At 38.7% G+C, this 16,063-nt stretch overlaps 1 protein-coding gene across 3 annotated transcripts in view; it reads left to right on the top strand.

Annotated features, from left to right (window-relative positions):
• Positions 1-820: 820 nt before the first annotated feature.
• The window catches only part of LOC112151783 (transmembrane protein 258), a 26,204-nt gene continuing 10,961 nt past the window's right edge, over positions 821-16,063 (top strand). Inside the window, exons 1-11 of one of the 3 annotated variants that reach the window (XM_024280852.2) lie at positions 821-1,713; positions 9,690-9,780; positions 9,905-10,183; positions 10,524-10,585; positions 11,476-11,698; positions 11,783-11,862; positions 12,030-12,144; positions 12,766-12,979; positions 13,330-13,406; positions 15,727-15,837; positions 15,913-16,003. In XM_024280852.2, the coding sequence (XP_024136620.1) occupies positions 1,668-1,713; positions 9,690-9,780; positions 9,905-10,183; positions 10,524-10,585; positions 11,476-11,698; positions 11,783-11,862; positions 12,030-12,144; positions 12,766-12,979; positions 13,330-13,406; positions 15,727-15,837; positions 15,913-16,003 (1,389 nt within the window). In that variant the 5' untranslated portion in view covers positions 821-1,667. Of the gene's footprint in view, positions 1,714-9,689; positions 9,781-9,904; positions 10,184-10,523; positions 10,586-11,475; positions 11,699-11,782; positions 11,884-12,029; positions 12,145-12,765; positions 12,980-13,329; positions 13,407-15,726; positions 15,838-15,912; positions 16,004-16,063 lie in introns of all 3 variants that reach the window. The other 2 variants (XM_024280850.2, XM_024280851.2) reach the window with 2 other exon arrangements.

The following is a 16,063-nucleotide window of genomic DNA, read 5'->3' on the forward strand; positions in this document are numbered from 1 at the left end:
GGGGAAAAAAAGATAACTTGTTCCTACACTGCATTTATTTCAAACTTCGGCTACTAATTAACCTTCAACCTCTGGGATGACTCCCCCAGGAAAATTAGATTCGCACAAAAAAGTAATTAAAAAAAAAAAAAAAATTAAATAATTTATGTTGTCAAACTATTTTGACAAGAGACTTATACAGAAGTAAATATAACACTGTTCAAATTTTAAAACCAATGTCTTACCAGCTGCAAGGCTGTCCCAGATCATCACACTACCACCACCATGTTTAAATGATTTTTTTTAATGAAACCCTCAGTTGGTATTACTCCAGATGTTACCATGCACACCTGTTGCTTCATCAGTCCCTTTACCTGCTCAAATTCTGGATGGATGGGTGGGGGAATTAAAACTCTGGGGGAAAAAGTGTAATTTTCCTTCTGTTTCATGTTTTATCTGTTAATTTAAAGCAAGCAAGCAAACAAACAAACAAACAGTGACATTTCCAGATGTTGTTGACGTTTTTTTCTTTTTTTGTATGACACCCATACCAATTTGTTCTTGGAGCAATGCTGATAGGCTTTTGCAGATTTAGCACAAGACAAATATAAAGCAATAAGATAGCTCAAGCAGATTAGAGTAATTTATATCTGTCAATGAACTTGTTTGTTGATTTTTCTTTAAATATTTTAATTATCTTCTGTAGCATTTCGATCTGTTTTGAGCCCAATTTTCTTTAATTAACTTTATTTACTAGCATTACTAACCAACTAAAGAAATAATAATAATAAAAAATAATAATAATATTTCATCCATTGAAAAAAATGGCAAAAATCGCCTATATAACTTCAGTTAATGACCCAATATTCTAAAAAATATATTGAAAATACCTTTAAAAATAACGTAAAAAAATAAATACAAAAATATATTTCTTGTATTTAAAAAATAAAAGTTTTCCGGATTTAGAAAGCGAGGTTTAATTCTTAATCATAATGACATGTCCTCTGTTTGAGTGTGTTTGCCACATTTATAAAATTTCACCAAAACCTTTTTTTAAAGCTTTTTCCCCAGTGTACGGTGATAGGATCATCATGGCAGTGAACGCAGCCGCCTGGCGCACATCCCTCACCTGCTTCAGCTGCTCTCCTCCGACTCTCTGCTGCTGCTCACATCCTGTCTGTCTGGGAGGGAGAGGCAGAGAAAGAGAATCGACTTAACAGACTCCCGGAATCCACTTTATGCGCGATTTACGCACACGCGTGTCTACTTTTACGCGTAGATTTTTTGGGGGGGAAACTTTTCCAATCTCAAGAAGAGAGGTTTTGCGACAGGAAAACTGTACATTTAATGAGTTTAAAGCTGCGCTTGAGCGGACTATTTTAAAAAAAATCTTTATTGTTAACATGGAAAGCTTGTCGCTACTTTGTATTGAAAAAATAACAGTTTAAACTTTTTTCTTTTTACGCGCGACTTTAGCGCACATTTACAGGGAAACACTAAAAACTAAAGGACTCGTAGAGGAAGATAAGGAAAACGGACACATCTGGATTGAAAAGAAGGGAGAAACAAAGGAAAAGTCGATTCAATCTGGATTAATAGATGTATATGTGAACGTTTCCCCGCATCCGAATTGATTTCGTTCGGACAAGGGGAGACTTTCATGGAGGTTTTATGTGGGACCCGCTAGGATGGACGTGGTAGATGAAACAGAAGCGTTACAGAGATTCTTTGAAGGTAAGAGAAACCCATCTTCTATCACATATAAGCCTTTTATTTCTAGTGTGTTGGGGAAAAAAGTTTATAATGTAAAAAAAGTTGTGTTTTTACTTAAAACAATTTTCTCTAACCTCCTTTTATGATACAATTAAGACAGGTTGATGTTTCTTCTCATTCAGTGTCATTTTTTTCTTGACATCTGTATTCTTTTCTGATGATTTTCCCTCCCTCAGCCTAAAAAGCTAAAACGATTGGAATTCTGAAAGGTTAGCTGGAGCAGGGCGCAAAAGTGCTGGTGATGGGTAGCAGATCTAGCTGGAGAGGGAATCCTTAGAAAAAGCGGTGGAGGAGGGTGGGACTGAAAGGGTGTAGGAATTCAAGTCAAGATAAATGGTGTGTTTTGCAAGTGGACTTCAGTGAGCCATGTTCCCCTGCAATGACGTGAAGTTCATCTTTGTATTTTGAGTGACTTATAAAAGGTTTATTTCTTCAGCAAAATCCAACAAGTGTGAATGAAGGTTCACAAAAATGTCACATCACGAGTGCGTCTGGTTATAAATTTAACAATTAGACTTTTGAGTAAACAAGTGGTCAAAGTCAGGTGCAAATGAAAGACACACTCCAGAACAGTAATCTTTGAGGAAGATTAGCACTTTATTATAGTATACACTAAGTGCTGACTTAAATATACACAGCCATCCATGACTGTCAAAGGTTTTTTGCCATTCTGACAGGAATTTAGAGTGTTTACATTCTTGCTTTAGGGAGTAAGAGACTACATCTCACTTTGGCTTTAATTTAGACTCTCACTGGGACAAAAATGTCAACTTGTACACATTAGGTGCTCCATTCTATTCTTTCTTGACTTATTTTAACTTTGGTTGCACATCTGTCCTGCTCAGTTATTTCGTACTTCATAAGATTAACACTCTTTTGGTAAAAGGAGCTAAAGGGATAATCCTTTACATCTCCTATAATCAATAATCAGATAAAGAAGTGCCTGTTCTTCTCGACCCTTAAACTAACACATGCATCATCACAAAGGATTTTCGCCTCGCTCGACCATGTTTTAATAGCAGAAGTGAAATATGTGAACATTTGCATTAATGTACATTCCTGGCATAGCCGTGGTAGCTGTTAAAACACAATGAGGTTAGGCTGGTGTTTCTGCTGGGGTCTTTGGCCCTTTCACTCCGGCTCCATTAGAGTGACAGTGAGCAGACAGGGTGAGGAGGTGAGATAGTGCAGACGCAGGGTGGAGAAAGCCCGCACCGCTGAGAGAAGGGAACCACCAACCCCCTCAAAACTTGACCTTCTCCTCTCTGACTCACTTAGATGGCAAAACAGACACTCGCAGAAACGCCAAGGGCTTTTGGCCAAAAGATGGATTGGTTTTATGTTGATGTGAGCGATGCACTTTTCTCTTCTAAGAGCTCCTTTGTAAAGGTGGATTCTCCTGTGGTTGTGGAAAAAGGACTCACAGGAGAAAAAAAGGATAGTAAGTGGGGCAAAAGCAGATTTAGAAAGTTGAAGCTGTTTATTAGTTATCACCAAAGAAGTGAACAGAATGTTGATATAACATCTGCCAAACAGCAGGATTACATCTCTGAGCTTCATAAATTAAATTGATGGTATTTTAATCGGGTGTAGCAGTGAGAATAAGTGTTTTATTCCTTTTGATGCACGTTATAAACAATGAAATGATCCAACTTTCTACATCCAGTTAATTCTCACTCCAGTCATTTTGAGATCTATTTTATAAGTATTCCAATGTTCTTTTAATTATGATTACGTCGTTTTTTGTTTTTTTTTTTTAGTCTTCTTTTAGGACATTGTTTCTCTAGAAATTCACCTTTGAGTTATGGGTGGGACTGTTCATGCAAAGTAAGCCTGCCCCCATTTCCCATCATCCATCTGTTTAAACTCTCTCCCCTTACAACGCCAACCTAACATTACTGGCGCAACAAAAATGGCGAGTTATATCAAAAGTTTTGAGCAGCTCAGATAAGGAAAACAAAGACGCACACGGCTCTATTTGCCTACATGTGGATGGATCAGAATGGAGAGCGTCAGTTGTAGCACCTTTGTGAATTTTTTCAGCTGCCTTTTTGGTCTTATCCTGATTCATAATTTGAAAAAAGTAATACTCAAAAATTAATTTTATTTATATATGTCCTCCATCAGAAGAAAATGCTATAAAAACATGTTAAAAACACCAAAACACATTATTTTCTTTGGAGTGGGTCTTTCAAATCTGTTGTTTTTTGTGGTGGAAAACGAGAGTCAAACAAGTAAAGTTTCATTGGCTGCTTTAATTTATGGGTTCAGAAAAAAAATTGCCATTAGAGGACCGTATTGTTTTTGAGCAGTCAGGCTTACCACGATAAACTAATAAGCACTGTTCTGCCTTAACTCCTCCCTGCCAACGGAGCAGTTCTCACTCCTGATTGTAAACTTGACTTCAATAGACTGATTCCCTTTTTTTGTACATTGTTGTGAAATCCTTTGAAAAGTGATTGCAAAACTGAGTGTTGCAACCACAGACGTATCTTTTAAGATTTATGAAATGAAAAATAAAAAAGACAGGTGTTAAGACGGGAAATGAGGCTTTTTAAAACAAACACCTTAAAACGTTCTTCATCATCTTACTCTCTTACATTTTTCTCGACTTTTTCTGCGACCTTATATTCCTCTCCCCACACCAGTTCCAGCCTCCTTTCTTCTGTAATCTCTGTGAGCAGGTCCACCGGTGAGACCAGTGCTTGTGTGCGACAAGGGCTGTGTGAGGTAGACTGGTACAGCCCTTTCCCATGACTGGGGGAATAATCCTCATTAAAACAAAAAAAAAAATGGCTCACACAATATCTTTAGCACATAGGAATGCACACACTATAACCCTCTGACTCACACACACACATTTGTTATCCCGATCTGTAGTTCCCAGGTCGGTGCAACAAAGTATTTCGGCCTGCGTGAGGAAAGATGTGAGAATAGACAGGAATTGTTCCTCTTCGTCTTCTGCTTCAGGTGTTGTCATCTCGAGAGCGTCATCATGCTTTGGCTGCGTTCAGGTACTCTGTGCTGCTCCGTCCATTTTGATGTCATTTCTTTACTTCTATCCAATAAAATTCTCTCTGCTCGTCTAATCAACGCTAATTTCAAAGTGATTCCATTCCGTTTATTCATTTAACTGGAGCGGATCACCTAACATAAGTTATTACAATCCAAAACCTTTTTTATTTTTTTATTTTTGTGATATTTTTAAAAAGGGTGATTTGCATTTTTCATGTTTACAGTAACCAGTAAATGATTTTCAGAGACAAGTCGATAAAGTAAATCTGTTTAGAAAAAGAGAAGCCGAATTCTTGATTATAAGTATTTACTTTTAAGCAAAGAATGGCATATTTCCTAACATTTAATAATTAATAATGTGACAGGTGTGTACAAGGTATTTTAAGAGCCGTTTCTAGCATCAGCACATTCAAATGGACTTTGGTCTTTTAGGTTTGAATTGTTAATTATTAGTATGATCATGTAAGTACTTTGGAATGTCATTTCGAATCAAATAAAATTTAAAAAATGTTAGACACCCTGACTTTCTTTTGCTAAGAAAAACTTTTGATATTTTTTCAGCTCAACTTTTGGATCGACAGCTTTACTTTTCTAGACAAATCGTGTTTAATGGTCCCTCGCACATTTGACCCCTCTGTGTTTTACAACCAAGCCATTAGGACGGTGGCATCGCACACGCGCGTTCGTGCGTACACCAACAAACAAGCGCATTTACACATGGGCACCCGTATGCCCGCACGCACACTCCCCTCACTGCTCCTAATCTCTCAAAAGGCGAGTCTGTATCGAATGTGAACTGACAATCATGTCACTGTTCCTCCCTGAACACAGCTGGACACAGAACAACATAGAAGACAGGGAAATGTACACATTCACTTCACATCGAGATGAATCAGGGATTGGGAGTTACAGTTACTTTATTCAACAACTTTACCACACCTACAAATACTTTAAAGGCTCATGCAGTTGAGATCACGATAAGAACTAGGAATATCTGTATACATATTAATAATCTTCTTCATTTGTTATGTTTCCAAATTCGTCATATTCTATCCAAATTCTAATTTTAATTTAATTGTGTCTTTCTTTAATATTTATTACACAGGAAAGGATTAAAACAATCGGGCCTGACTCAGTTTAAAACTGGTTTTCAGCAGGTTCCTGCTCTCCAGAACATAAGACTCCAAACATAATACACAGCAAGACAGACAGAAACAATCACACACATACAGACTTGACAAATTAATCAGACTTTATTGCTGTGATACATTTATTTATTTATTTATTTTGCCAGTAAAGCAAATTCCTATTGCAAACTGCTGTGGAATGGAGGTTTTGACCACCTACAGCATTAGTTTGCTCCTGTCTACCTGGTAAAAGCCAAGTGTAGTTTCTACGTCACAGCTACAAGCTTTTTTCTTCTCCTGATTCACAATGATATGAATAAAGGAATACTCAGAAATACATTTTTTTAAATATGTCTTCCATCACAAAAACATGTTAAAAACACCAAAAACACTGTTTCCAATGTTGTGGGTCTTTGAATTCAGCTAATTAATGTAAATGAAATAGTTTTTTCTCACAATCTTATGTATTTTTTTGTTTTCAAGAACGAAGATTCTTATTGTAAATTTACAATTTAAAGCAGCAATTTGTAATCAGTTTACTCACATGGAAACACAAGTTAAACCAGACGCATTACAACCTACAACAAAATAATTTAAAGGGCCTGCTGTATATCATGCTACTTCTAAGCCTTTCAGAGTAAACTATATACATTTATATGATCATATATTACCTTTGGCACTAAAGAACATTTTTAAAATTAAATATTAGTTATTTTTATGAACTCTTTTCCTACCCAAAAGTAAGATGACTCGTCAGTCTGCCCCAGGGCAGCTGTGGCTACAATAGTAGCTTACCGTCACCAAGTATGAATGAGATGTGAATGAATAATGGATACACAATGTAAGTGCTATGAGCGTCTGGAAAAGCGCAGCTAAATCCAATCCATTATTATTATTATTTCCTGGAAGGGGCTGTTCCCCACTTGATGATGTCACAATGTGAGAATCTGCTTGTTTTCATGAATTGGGAGGGGCTGGTGCTTGGAGCGCAGGGTTTCAGAGGAATGCTCAAAATGAAGCAACATACTTCTTTGGGGGGTGTTTTTTGTGAAAAATTAACATTTAAATAAACTCACAAGTTTTTAAAAAGTAGATTTTGTATGATACAAGACCTTCAAACCATCAATAGATAAAATTATTTGACTAAATATGCCAAGATAAATAAAAAACGTCTTAGATAAGTTGTAATCGCCTTTTCTTCAATGGAAGAATCAAATTTAGTCTTTTGTTACCGATGGGAAAATTAAGCAAAATTATAATGGGAGATATTGCTTTTGATTTGCATATTGTTCAAAGTTTCTACATTTCATAGATGTGACAACCATTTTTAAATAACTATTGGCTTCTGTTTTAAAGTAAGAGTAATAAACCTGCACAGCATTGCACAGATTATCATTCTTTCAGATAAAAGAGAAAAATAGAAAATTAAAGAGCAGAAACTCGGGTACTCTTAGTGCTTACATGTGGACAAGAAGTGGTTTTGACGCAATAAAAGTAAAAAAGTAAAATGGCCATTAAAGCCTTAAGCATTCTCCATTGAGAAAATGTTGACCTATTATTTTAAAAAAAGTTTAATCGTTTGCTTTAATGCTACATTTTCATCTACAATAGAAACTAGAAAATAGAAATATTAGAGTATATTAATTTTAAAATCAAAGTTTTAAGTTAGATGACTATAGATTTTGGCTTTATCTTGGGCCAACTTTTACCTCCAGCAGATTATTTCTGCAACAAAAAGATTATTTTCTTCAAACCAGTTTGGATTAATACTTTCTTCACCTGCTTTCTCCTCTTTTTTCCTTCTGACACTGGATGTGAAACTCTATTTGGCACTTTTTCGTCTCAGCTCTCCTTAGGGGCCATCTATCTTCCAGTACCTTTCCCCATATCTCTCAATTTTGTGTTATCAGGACTGCCAGCTCAAATTTACTGCTTCTATGAGTTTGCTGCACATCTGGATCTTATTTAAGGGAAACCCTCCTGCTTTTTTTTAAGTTTAGCACTGGCATGCATCAAGACATATTACCCAGCTGTAAAGAAAGGCAGTTTTAGTCATAAATTAAAAGTGAGGAATTGACAAAGCTAGAAAATAAATCTAATTTAATTGGTTGGAGTTGAGCAGCTTTGTTTGAGGGTTTGAAGACTGAAAGTTACAAGATTTTTTATTTTAAAGGCCAAGTGTTGGTATGTTTGTCAAACTAAACTTAACTGAATAAATCTGTACTACATCACTTTTTAAATAAAGCATTCTGACAAACTACTGTCTATAAATAGTGGTAACTTTACAAAAATTAGAAATACAAAAATAATAATGTTTGCTTGAAACAGACCAGTTTTGTGTAACAAAACTACTATTTTGAACTAAAATAACACACTTAAATCCTCCACTAAACATGATCAAATATTTTTTTGCCATAAATACAATTCTTCTAAAGGCATATATTTAAATTGTATTATCGTACTTCAGTTATTACTAATGAAAGTTGTCATATAAGAGTTCTAATCCGACAAAAGTCGAATTCAATCCACACAAATGTGAAATTACCTGTTTTTTATATGTCAATAAAGATAAAAGCAGATCTAGCCTTAATTTCGACTAAAATTAAATTCAGAACTACAAAAGAAGAGTTTTTCCTCATTTTTTGAAGTGTGTCAAGGTTTAGAGTTTGGGTTACAGCTGCATGAAATCACTTGACAGCTGGGGTGTGACAGGCGCTTTATGTTTATAGTTTTTTGGAAGACCATTGAAATCTATTGACACATTTAAACGACGACCTCCATCGATCTACAATAAATTTGTTTTTTTTTTTTCTTACAAGAGTTGAATTTGATAAATGAAAAATGTGAGACTTTCCTGATGCTTTCAAAAAAAAAAAATTCTTTACATTCCCAACTGAGTAGGTGCTTAATCTGTCAGAGGAAGAGTGAGCAAGTGTGTTTGAGGGAAAAAAGAGAAAAAAATGGAGGTTATATGCCCACCCAAACAGCGTCCTCATACCCTCTGGGCTCCAGCCCATCAGTCCACTCCTCGTTGATGGGAATTTTGCTTCCACAACCTGCTGTTTAGGAAAAGTTTAGTAAAAGATAGACTTATGAAACACATCCATGCGGTGGGGTGACGTCCTAAATAAGTGTGTACAAATGCGTTTACTCTACATGCCTTTGTTTTAAAGATTAGGTGAGGTCATGTGTTCTGGATTTGGGAGGCTTTGTCAATCAAAGCGCTGAAAATGACCCTAAAAAATGTGGAGGGAAAGAGTTTTCTATTATAAATGTGTTTGCACCTAAATGCTGCCAAAAACAGTGAAGAAAACCTTTATTTCTGCCTCATGGAAATAAACACAAATTGCAAATGAAAAAGGATGAAAAATCACTCATTTTTTATCTTTTTATAAATATTTTACTGAAAGGAGAAGATGCAGCTGGTAGGAAACTTTTTTTTTCAGTTTATATTTGTAGACACTGAATCATCAGATGATCCCACCCATGGTCTCTCTGGAAGATTGCTCTTCTAAAGTATTTTTAATAATTACAATTTCTCTCTTTAAATAGTCCTGAGTCAGATTAACGTCCTGTTATCTCAAACTGTTTTCTTACAGTAACGTGTTTTCAGATAATTCCTCCAGGGAATTACACTTACAACACTGGAGCTCTGCTTGTTGAAACCAGGGCTGCTGTGGCACTGAGCTGCTGAAAGATTCCTTTAGCTAATCCCCAGATGCTCTCCATACTCCCCCACCCCGATCCCCCCTGCACCCACCATTCCCCTTCTTCCCGACCCTTCCTTCACCACAGGTCATGATATTACCAGTTCTCTGGAGCCAGCCAACATTGACACCAGTATCCTGGAAGAGTACATCAGCAAGGAGGACGATAGCGCTGACATGTGAGTCGGGACTCCAAACCTGCCCTGCAACGTCAAAACAACATGGCCAACCCAACCAGATCATGTCGTTACAAAGGAATTTGTTTTTCCTGATAAGGCTAATCCTTTTTTTTTCTCCCTACAGCTGTTTCTCTGAGGTCCACAGCACCCCAGGACCAAATTACTCATCTCCTCAGGCGGGAGTTTCCTCCTCTGGAGGGTTGGGGTGTGGTGTGAGTCCCCCTATTCCTCTTCGCCAAGGAGCTCCTCCACTTGGGCCCCCGAGCTGTCAGAGCACCTACCCTCAGGTTCCATCCCTGGGGCTCCGACACAACTACCCCTGCCTGGGACAGCAGCAACCACACCAGCAGCATCAGCAACAGGCTCTGGTCAAGCCTGAGCACAGGGGTCACTACGCTCCGGGGTGAGAACCACCAACCAACGAGAGGGTAGATGTGAGATAGAACAGTTTAAAACCGACACCTTTATTCAGATCCACTGGAGGTTCAGTTGTTCAAATGTAGCTGGTCAAGAGGGGGAGGGTGACTGATAGCAATCCAAAAGAGTCAAATTACATCCTAAAAAAAAGAAAAAAGTTCTGACTCAGAGAAGAACGTCTGTGTCTTGGTGTGAAACCAACCAGCATTACTTATCGAAACATGATGGAGGTTTAGGAACTGAGGGGATCTCCTGACAGGCGGTTTCAGCACTGATGATACATGTTTGTGACAGTAACATCAGCTGTTTCCTTGTTGTTTTCTCAGGACATTACCTGAATCTCCACCAGACTCTAGCTCAGAGCCATACTCCCCTCAGCAGGTGAATGGTGAGTGACACCGCCTCTATTGAAAAGGGGACGACTCAGTTGGTTTTGTGTAGGACTGGCGCATAGAAAAAAAGGGTTTGTTTCCCAGGGGGTGCGATGAGCCTCATCCAGTGTGGGTCCTTAGACAAGACCCTTTGTGCTACTGCATAGCTATGTGGTCGTATCCCTGTGCCTGTCCCCAGCCCGCAAAAAATACAGGGTTGCATCAGGAGGGACTTCTAGCATCAAAGTCTATGTTAAACTAAATGTGGTAACTCCCTGAGGTCGACTCCTGATCGGAAGACTGAGGGTTTGATTCCCGTTTTGCCCGTCCATATGTCGAAGTGTCCTTGGCAAGACACTGAACCCCACATTACCTCTTGTGGAAGGTTGGCGCCAGTGTTCGACAGTGGAGACACCACCAGCGTGTGAATGTGTGTGTGAATGGGACTGTCTGTGAAGGGCTTTGGGCCTTCATGGAAGGTAGAAAAGCGCTATACAAGTATACACCATCTACCATATGCCAAAAGGTTAACAACAACAATAAAAAGAGGAAACCAGACGATTCTTAAATTAGTTCAATCAACTTAAAAACACTGGCAGTTCATTGGCAACAAAGGGAACGGGATTCTTAACAGTTAGTCAGTACTCCTTCCTCTTAAGGAGTAGAAAGACAATGAAACTATTGACAAATTAATATGAGAAAACACCAAAAGAATCTGGACTTTGTCATTTATTGACTCACAGCTGAGTTGTTTCTTATCTCCTACATGGTTGTGTTGATGGTGCTTGGTTGTAAAATAATGTTCTAATTTCTCCATTGAGATATTTAGTGGAAGCACACTGTACAACAGGAGACGATGTAACAAGCATAGACAGGAAGTGATCAAGGGGCTTGATCCTTGTTTCAGATCCTCATATGATCAGGACCATGACACCAGAGAACATGTGTCACATGACCCCCACTCCACCCCTACCGTCACACGGACACTACTCCAACATGCACCGGGACATGTACCTGAAGCCGGAGCCCATCATATCGCAGTACCCCATTGGACCAGCCACAAGCGGGGGCGGGGACATGCAGCAGACGCAGATGCTCCATCAGCTGCTGCAGCATCCTCAGGGCCAAGAGTAAGTCGTGCGGACACTGAGCGGACGTGTTATTTAGGGTGGCAGGTGACGCCTTTAATTGTATTTTTCTTTGTCCTCGCTCAGAGGCCTCCCTGTCCACCAGGCGAAGAAGAGGAAGCACTCCGACTCTCCAAACAGCACCTTAAATTCCCAAATCCTCACAGGTATCATCAAACAAGAACCAGGTAGGCAGGCATCTTTCCTCCCCTCCTCACCTCCTCTACTTCACACTCACCTGCTCTTACTAACTCTTAACACAGAGACTTTAGGAACCAGTTTCAACAATGAGAAATCAATTTTTCATAGTAACCATTTGAAACTCTTTTTTTAGGCTTGATGCAGGATGCAGACAACGCCTACCTGGACCCAAACTATCAGTGCATCAAGTGGCAACCCCACCAGCAAAACAAATGGACGCCACTTTACGACGCCAACTGCAAAGAGCTGTAGGTGGAATGACAAATCTATTCATGTGAGCTGAAAGCATTCCAAAGACAGGCCACTATTAGGAGTTTTAATTGGTTAAATTCAACAAAGTATAACAGTGGGAGTGGAAAACGAATAGCTGGCTCGCCGAGGTCTACAAATTCCTCAGCAGTGAGCTGTGTGGGGGAGTGACAGAGCGCAGGGTTTCGACCTCGACAGGCAACACGAAGAGGGTTTAAGGCAAAAAAAAAAAAAATTAGAGCGCACCTTCTCGTGCCAAAATAGATAGGGAGTAAGGTTAAAATGAACTCACTAGACCTTTCAGATATGTTATCAAAACCACCTGGTTCACCAACACAACTGCGGGCACACCGCACCTGAGTCAAGATGACAATTTCCTCACCTAGGGTCGGCCTGACAATCTCAGGGCTCAAACGCCACTCCAGAGTTTCCAAGTATTCCAAAATTTCAAATTCTTTCCATTGTTCTTAAGATAACATTTACCTAATCGTTCAAAACCCTCCACTGAGGCAACAAATATGTCTTTGTCTTTCGAAATGCTCAGATTGCATTAAGTCTTCAGAAGTCAACGTAGAGAAACCTGTTCTCACTTATGCTGTATTTGTATTCCTTGCGTTTAGTCCGATGCCAACGTACCGCGTTGATGCCGACAAAGGCTTCAACTTCTCCCTGGCTGATGACGCCTTCGTTTGCCAGAAGAAAAACCACTTCCAGGTTACGGTGTACGTCGGAATGCTGGGAGATCCCAAGTATGTCAAGACGAATGAAGGCCTGCAGCCCATTGATTGCTTCTACCTCAAACTCAATGGAGTAAAGGTGAAGAAAGGACACAAGGTGGACTCAGAACGCACACAGTCTGTTCTCCATGAAAACTTTCATCGCTTTGTAAAGACAAATGACTAAACTGAAGTGTTTAAATCCAGACTTTCATTATATCAGAAAGTTACTTGCTGTTAAGCCTTTTGAAACAAATAATTAATATTTTGTGACTATGATCTATTGCTGCATGGCTAAATAAAACCTGTCACATTAGGCGTCAACGGCCTTATTGTTCTTGCAGACTTTCTGAAGTATCTTCCTAAACCTGTTCATAATTATATTCTGGTTTATAGATAATCTAAAAAAATCCCAATAACTGTAATTTCTAAGGTTTTAATTAAGTATTTTTATTTTGTTATCTTCAGGTGGAAGCAATGAATCAGACAATAAGTGTGGAGCAGTCTCAGTCGGACCGTAGCAAGAGGCCCTTCAAACCAGTGCTGTGAGTTTCAAAGCCATCTATAAAGACCTCCTCCAATGAAAATTGTGTTTTTAACATGTTATTGTTCCCTTTTTCTCATCATGGAGGGCATTTATAAAGATCATTAAGCTGAAAGCTGCATGTCTGAGTATTTCTCAGGTGGTTATTGTAAATAAGAACATGTTCTTGATAGCTTACCTGGTTAAAGAAGGTTAAATAAAATAACACTGCGGTCGAAGGAGCGCTCAGTGAGTTTCTGTGTTTGCTCAGACGCACAAAAAATTAGAGGGAACATTGCCCCCAGTTCAAGTTGACCACCATTCGGGGACCTTTCTGTGTGGAGTTTGCATGTTCTCCTCATGCATGTGTAGGTCTTCTCCGGGGCTCTGGCTTCTCCCAACCGTCCAAAAACATTCTTCATAGGTTAATTGATCACTCTAAACCAGAAGTGTCAAACTCAATCGTACAGGGGCCAAAATCCAAAACACACCTTAGGTCACGGGCCGAACAGGAAACATTTAGTGAACACACCAAATCTCAATTTTTAAAACTTTAAAACCATAACTTTGTTTAACATAATTATATAGCATTACCTGTGATAATGCTAGTGTGAATGCTGTAAGCTGAATTTGGCCACTGAAGATGCTAGTGCTGATAGCTGAACATGCTGAAACTGTTAGCTAAATGTTGGAGCTGATAGCCAGCTAAGATATTAGCTAAATGCCAAATTAGCTTAAAAAACTAAAAGAAAACCTAGGTTAGCCAAAACAGCTAGCATGTAGCTGACAAAATAGCTAAGCATCAAAATAGCCTAAAAAAACAGAAAAAAAAGCCTAAACTAGCCAAAACAGCTAGCATGTAGCTGAAACATTAACTAAACTCCAAAATAGTCCAAAAAGCTAGCAGAATGCCAATTTTTAAAACTTTAAAACTGTAACTTTTAACGTAATTATGAATAATAAAAAAGCAGGAATATGTTTCCAGAATAAATCAACTTAAACCTTAAATAATTTTCAATTTTTTACCCTCCATATACATGTATTTTGTCCAAATTATACAAGTTAGAAATAAGTGCAAGATAACATCGGGCCATTAATAACAATAAAATAAAATAATCTGGAGGGCCGGATAGAATTACCCAGAGGGCTGGATCCGGCCCCCAGGCCTTGAGTTTGACATATGTGCTCTAAATTGTCCCTAGGTGTGAATGCAAGTGTGTTTGGGTGTGTGGTTGTGCCTTTGCAACAGATTGGCGACTTGTCCTGGGTGTACCCTGCCATCTTCACCCAGAAGTGGTCGGGTTAGGCTGTTCTGCCTTTGACCCTGAAAGGGACATATCGAGAATGAATGAATGAATAATTGTTGTGAATCAGGAGCAGACAAAATAAAAATGCAGTAGGAAAATGAAGGCACTACAATAAGATAAGCAAGTCACAAGCTTCCTTTTCTCTGCTCCGTTCTGATGCATCCATTTGCAGACAAATAGATCCATGTACGTCTTTGTTTGAGCTGACATCTGGCTCAGAACTGTACAGCTGATTAATGTTAGGTTGGGGATGCTAGTGGGAGAAAGTTTAAATAAAGGGATGATGGGACACCACACCAATAGTCTAGCCTACAACTCAGAGGCAAATTTCTAATGAATTATTGCCGCTCTGCAGAAACTATGTTCAAGAAAACGACACTTATTTTTTAATTTTGCCAAAAAAAAAAAAAAAACAAGACAATCTGGCCACACGGAAAAAATATGCCGACCATAAATAATAGCCATAAGTCCCTCCCCCTGCCGGAGCCGATCGCAAAAAAGCATAATTTGTGCCTGAGATCATTGGACAGAAGTCCTCGACTGGAACTGTTATAAGCTTTCAACCTTTTTACCCTTTGATATACCGTAACTGTTTACATGATCAGCTGATTTCTTTCGCCAACTTTGTCTCCGAAGGTAAAGTCCTGCGGTGTAGTTATACAAATTTGAACACTTGTTAAAAATTGACTTGAAAGAAAAAACTCTAATCTGTTAGTTTATTTGCATTTAAAAGCTTAGAAGCTGGTAGTTATAAAAAGTTTTCGCAATATCATTTTTGAAAGAGTTTCCTAAAGTTTAGGAAATTTCTGCGCATGCAAGTTGCGAAATTTCAGTTTCCAGCTAGAGATTGATTCTGGCGCCATCTTTCATGTGACCAGAGGCCCATCAAAAAAAATGGCAAACCGTAAATCATAATAGAAAGACCATTGAGAATGATTTTAGAGTAGATCAAGAGATGATCGGAGTGGACTTTAAATAATGCATCAATGGCAGAAGAAACTTTTTATTATACAAACATGACTTTGTGTCTTTCAGAGTCACTTTGCCTCCAGAGCAGGTGACAAAAGTCACAGTGGGGCGGCTCCACTTCAGTGAAACGACAGCAAATAACATGAGAAAAAAAGGCAAACCGAATCCCGATCAGAGGTGAGAAACGCACAGAAACACACTCAAGTGTTAAGTCGCATTTATGTTACTAATCCTCATCAAATCCTCACGCAGGTATTTCATGCTGGTGGTGGCACTGCACGCTCAGTCCCATAGTCAGAGCTACACTGTGGCTGCCCATGTATCTGAGAGGATCATCGTCAGGGTAACGTCTGGCCATGTCTGTTTCCTTCCTACAACAATCATATCCTGTGACAAAACGCAA

This window comes from Oryzias melastigma, linkage group LG6 (genome assembly GCF_002922805.2).
Source record: "Oryzias melastigma strain HK-1 linkage group LG6, ASM292280v2, whole genome shotgun sequence".
In the NCBI taxonomy this organism is placed as follows: Eukaryota; Metazoa; Chordata; class Actinopteri; order Beloniformes; family Adrianichthyidae; genus Oryzias; species Oryzias melastigma.